At 41.2% G+C, this 5,499-nt stretch overlaps 2 protein-coding genes across 2 annotated transcripts; both read left to right on the top strand.

Annotated features, from left to right (window-relative positions):
* The first annotated feature begins 507 nt into the window (after positions 1 to 507).
* On the top strand, positions 508 to 2,813 carry LOC110715220. Its single transcript, XM_021893791.1, has 2 exons — positions 508 to 1,012; positions 2,398 to 2,813. Exons 1-2 carry the CDS (start codon positions 508 to 510, stop codon positions 2,811 to 2,813), a joined length of 921 nt encoding a protein of 306 aa, XP_021749483.1.
* A 549-nt stretch (positions 2,814 to 3,362) lies between these two features.
* Positions 3,363 to 3,929, top strand: LOC110715219. The gene has a single exon (XM_021893790.1). The coding sequence runs from the start codon at positions 3,363 to 3,365 to the stop codon at positions 3,927 to 3,929; it is 567 nt and encodes a 188-aa protein (XP_021749482.1).
* The last annotated feature ends 1,570 nt before the right edge of the window (positions 3,930 to 5,499 follow it).

The following is a 5,499-nucleotide window of genomic DNA, read 5'->3' as shown; positions in this document are numbered from 1 at the left end:
AAGGGAGGAGAGGAGAGTGTGAATGAAAACAAGGGAGGTGAGAAAGAAAAAGGTGATGAGATAGAAGGAGGTTCGGAGAAGAAGAAGATAGACAATGAGAAGACAACTTCAATTCCTAGTGAGGCTAGGAATCTTGATGGACTGGTTCCTTTTCCCGATCGGCTTGCGGAGAGGAAGTTGAATGACAAATTCACAAAATTTCTTAGTGTCATGAAAAAATTGCATATCAACCTCCCTTTTCTTGAAGTTGTGACACAAATGCCATCTTATTCCAAGTTCCTCAAAGATATTCTCACCAACAAGAGGAAACTCAATGATGAGCTTATCACCCTTCCACATCAAGTGAGTGCTCTTGTCCAACATAAGATGCCCAAGAAGGAAAAAGACTCGGGAAGTTTCACTTTGCCGGTGAAAATTGGGAACATGGAAGCTAGGGGCGCCTTAGACGATCTTGGAGCAAGTGTTAGTTTAATCCCTCTATCCATTTCTCAAAAACTTAATATTAAGATGATCCCTACAAGGAAGACAATTCAATTGGGCGATCGATTGGTGAAATTACCTTGTGGAGAACTTGAGGATGTTCCAATTCAAGTGGGACACATCTACGTGTCTTGTGACTTTGTAGTGATGGATATGGAGGAAGATGTTAACACTCCTTTGATTTTGGGACGTGAAGCTCTTAAAACTTTGGGGGTGGTCATCAATTCCAAGAACAACACCATCACTTGTGAAGTGGCCGATGAAAAAATTGTCTTTGAATTTTCGAAGTTGCTCAAGATCGCCATGGTTGAAAAATACTATATAGTTGATGTTGTGAATGAGGAGCTAGATCGCTTGGGGAGGGTCGTGATGAGGCCTCAAGATCCAATGATTGAAGCCCTTACATGCAAAGAAGATTTCCACTCTCAAGAGGCTAAAGAATTTGTCATGGCAATGGAGGAATCCTCAAAGGAGGAAGTTGAACAAGAAGTTGAGACCGAGCTTGAGTCCAAGGAAGAGAAATTGGAGGAGAGTTCTAAGCCTCCTCCCAAGGTAGAACTCAAACCCCTTCCCCCTTCTTGGAAATATGCTTTTCTTGATAAGGAGGGAAAATACCCTATTATTGTCAATGCTACCCTAGATGGTCTTAATTTGGAAAAACTTCTTGATGTTTTAAGGAAATATAGGGATGTGATATGGTATAGCATTGATGATATTAAAGGTATTAGCCCTTCTTTATGCATGCATCGTATTCATCTTGAAGATGATCATTCCACCTCCATTGAACCTTAAAGAAGGTTGAACCCCCACCTTCAAGAGGTTGTGAAGAAATAAATTTTGAAACTACGTGAGGCGGGCATCATCTATGCTATCTCCGATAGAAAATTGGTTAGCCCGGTTCATGTGGTTCCAAAGAAGGGTGGAATGACCATAATCAAGGATGAAAAGGGAGAGGAAATCTCCACCCGGACGGTGACCGGGTGGAGTATGTGCATTGATTATAGGAGATTGAACAAAAACACCAAGAAACATCATTTTCCTCTCCCTTTCATGGACCAAATGCTTGAAAGGCTTTCTAACCATGCTTTCTTTTGTTTCTTGGATGGGTATTCCGGATTTTTCCAAATCCCTATCCATCCAAGTGATCAAGAGAAAACTACTTTCACATGTCCATATGGGACATTTGCATATCGAAGAATGCCATTCGGATTATGCAATGCTCCCTCTACTTTTCAAAGATGCATGACTTCCATTTTCTCTGAGATGCTAGAAAAAGAAATTGAGGTTTTCATGGATGATTTTAGTGTTGGTGGCTCGTCTTTTGACACTTGTCTTTTTAACCTTAAAATTTTTTTGAAAAGGTGTCAAGAGACGAGTTTGGTTTTAAATTGGGAAAAGTGCCATTTTATGGTTGAGGAGGACATTGTCCTCTGCCATAAGGTTTCAAAAAATGGCATTGAAGTAAATCCGACCAAGGTTTCGGTGATTGAAAAGTTTCCCCCTCCTACTTCCATCACGGGGGTACGGGCTTTTCTTGGGCATGCCGATTTTTACCGGAGGTTTATCAAAGATTTTTCTTCAATCGCCAAACCCTTGACCGAACTACTCAAAAAAGAGGTTGTTTTTTACTTTAATGAGGCTTGCCTTGAGGCGTTTTGTAAGCTCAAGGAAGCTCTCATTTCTTCTCCCGTTGTGCAAGCTCCGGATTGGAGCTTGCCTTTTGAGCTAATGTGGGATGCTAGTGACTTTGCAGTAGGTGTCGTTCTTGATCAAAAGAAACAAGGAAAACATGTGTCATCTACTACGCAAGTCGGACTCTAGATGAGGCTCAAAGGAATTACACAACAACGGAGAAAGAGATGTTAGCGGTAGTGTTTGCATTCGATAAGTTTTGGTCCTATCTCATATGCTCAAAAGTTATCATGTACACGGATCACATCGCGGTGCGGTATCTCATGACCAAGAAAGAAGCTAGGCCTCGCTTGATCCGTTGGGTTCTCTCTCTCCAAGACTTTCACATGGAAATGAGGGATAAGAAGGGAGCGGAGAACTATGCAGCGGATCATTTGTCTAGGCTACCATTTGAGAACAAGGAGGATGTACCGATTAATGACGAGAGAGGATTCGAGGCTCTCATGACTTTGATGTCGACTTCTATCCCTTGGTACGCGTATATAGCCAACTATCTTGCGTGCGGAGTCGTTCCCCCGGAGTACTCTTCTCAACAAAAGAAGAAGTTTTTCAAGGAGCTGAGAAGATACTTTTGGAATGACCAATACCTATTCAAGCAATGTAGAGATGGCCTTTATCGGAAGTGCGTTCCAGATCATTAAATTCAAGGTGTTCTTGAGCATTGCCACTCACTACCATGTGGAGGACATGGTGGTGTTGACAAAACAGTGGCAAAAATCTCTCAATCCTTATTGTGGTGGCCGAAAATGCATAGAGACGCCCACCAATTCGTTGCGCAATGTGATAGATGTCAAAGGAGCGGAGGCATTACCAAGAGGGACGAAATTCCCCAACAAAAAATTCTATAAGTTTGATGTTTGGGGGTAGATTTCATGGGACCTTTCGTTTCTTCTTGTGGGAATCTATATATCTTGGTAGCGGTCGATTATGTGACAAAATGGATTGAAGCCATACCCTCACCTACCAATGATCACAAGGTTGTGCTTAAGCTCCTAAAGAAGATCATCTTTCCTAGGTTTGGAGTTCCGAGGGTGCTAATTAGTGATGGAGGCTCCCATTTCGCCAAAAAGCAATTTGAAGCTCTTCTCAAGAGATATGGCGTTCATCACAAGGTTGGATTACCTTACCACCCTCAAACATAAGGACAAGTGGAGGTCTCGAATCGTGAAATAAAAAATCTTCTTGAAAGGATGGTGAATAAATCAAGGAAAGATTGGTCTCTCAAACTTGATGACACGCTATGGGCTCTTAGGATGGCGTACAAGACTCTAATCGGCACAACCCCTTATAGGTTGGTCTATGGTAAGGCTTGTCACTTGCCGGTTGAATTGGAATACAAGGCTTGGTGGGCTATCAAGGAGCTTAATATGGATTTGTCTTTGGGCGGTGAGAAGAGATTGTTGAAGCTCAATGAACTTGAAGAGCTTAGAGATGATGCTTATGAACGCTCAAGGTTATATAAGGAGAAGACCAAAAAGTGGCATGACCAACATATTCGAAACAAGAACTTTAAGGTTGGAGACAAGGTTTTTCTTTTCAACTCAAGGCTTCGTTTGTTTCCAGGTAAACTCAAGTCAAAGTGGTCGGGTCCTTTTGTGATTTCAAAGACTACTCCTTATGGCTCCTTTGATTTAGATGTGGATGGTAACAAGTTTATGGTTAATGGTCATCGTTTAAAGCATTACTTTTGCAAGGAAGAAGTTGGTATCATCGATTGTATATCGCTTGATCCTTTTGATCCCAAGCCTCCCATTTGAAGAATTTTTCTCATGGTCAAGCTAGTGACCTCATAAAGAAGCGCTTCTCGGGAGGAATCCCGAGTTTCTAACTCCTTTCTAAATTTTTTTTTTTAGAATATTCCGATTTCACTTTCTCCTTTTTAAATTTGATTACTTTTTTTCACCTTTTTGGTTAATAGGTGTTTGGATGATGAAGGAACAAGGATTTTCTATTTCGAAGATGTGAGGATAAATCAAAACTACTCTGTGCAACCCTGTGCGCGCCATCTGTGCGGGCGCGCTGTGTGACCTGTGCGGGCGCGCGTTCACTGTCAGAACCCGCACAGATTTTATCAAAAATTGAAGCTCGAGGCAGAGAGTTTACGCGACCTAGTGCGCAACCTCTTTGCGCGCGCAGCTCAACTGTGTGGGCGCGCAACTCTCCTGTGTGGGCGCGTAGAGCAGGAAAATCGGGTTTTTAACCCTCTTTTTCCCAATTTCATTCTCATATTTTCGAACCCCATTTTCATGCTCTCTTCTCTCTCCTCACAAACCCAAACCCTAACCTTCAAATTTCACCCATTTTTCACAAATTCCATTGATTTTCTTTCAAATCCATCAATAACTTTCACTCTACTCACAAATTCACCCACTTTCTCTCTCCAAAATACCCAAAAATCCCCCATTTTCATGGTTTGCAAGCTTCATTGAAGGTGGTGTTCTTGGAGGCTCTTGGTGGTGTTCAAGCTTCTACAAGGTGGTATAACTCTAAATTTTGCTATTTTATTACTTAATTTCAATTATTTATGCAAAATTTTTAGTTATTAAATATGAATTAGCTTGAGTGAATTGCATGTGATTTTGGTTTTCTTTGTGAGGGATTTGTTGGTTATTAGTGTGAAATTTGGTGATTTTGGGGACTTTGTTGTTAATACTATTGTTTTTGAAGCCATTTTCATGAAACTAAGTTGAGAAATTTGGTGTTCGAATTGTTGATAATGCAACTAATTTCATGAGAATTGCTTGCTATCATCATGTGTTTTGATTGACTGCTTTGTTGTTGATTCTTGTTGTCTTGGGCGTTATATTTGTATGGTTAGTTGTTAGCACTAACCCTTTTGCAGATTGTTGAGACTTGAGTTGTTGTTGTTGTTTTCCAATTGTTGGTTAAGTTCGAAGGTAGTTCTCCTTTTGGTTGGGTTTTTTGTGTTGGTTGAACATAATGAGCAAAAGAAGGAGCAGAAAGGAGCCCATGTTAACGGTTGAAGAACCAAGTACCCAACAAACTCAAGCTCAAGGACCTAATGTTCCCCTTAAATTGAGATTTTCGAACAAGGTCCATGCTACGTTCTTCAACGACCTTCATGGCCGAAAGTTAAATCCCTTCCGACACTATGATCAACGCTCCATGAGAGCTTTAGGGATTGACGGCGATATAAGGTCGCTCCTTGATAACTTGGGGATGAGCGAGTTCATCAAACATCAATACCGAACTTGTAAGGAGCCAACTTTCGAATTCTTGGCCTCTTTTGAAAAAGAGCCTCTTGGGAACGACTTCTAGATTTCCTTTTAATTGTTCAACAACCGGCACTCTATGACTCTGAGTGAT

Source organism: Chenopodium quinoa, unplaced genomic scaffold (genome assembly GCF_001683475.1).
Source record: "Chenopodium quinoa cultivar QQ74 unplaced genomic scaffold, ASM168347v1, whole genome shotgun sequence".
NCBI classification, from domain to species: Eukaryota; Viridiplantae; Streptophyta; class Magnoliopsida; order Caryophyllales; family Amaranthaceae; genus Chenopodium; species Chenopodium quinoa.
This window is presented reverse-complemented; position numbering and strand designations above follow the sequence as displayed.

Bases quoted from the DNA above. Each gene is read 5' to 3' on its own strand.
- LOC110715220 (XM_021893791.1), top strand. From the start codon at position 508: ATGATCCCTACAAGGAAGACAATTCAATTGGGCGATCGATTGGTGAAA. The intron at 1,013-2,397 runs GTTCTAAGCCTC...TATGCTCAAAAG, and splicing joins GGAAGAGAAATTGGAGGAGA to TTATCATGTACACGGATCAC.
- LOC110715219 (XM_021893790.1), top strand. From the start codon at position 3,363: ATGGTGAATAAATCAAGGAAAGATTGGTCTCTCAAACTTGATGACACG.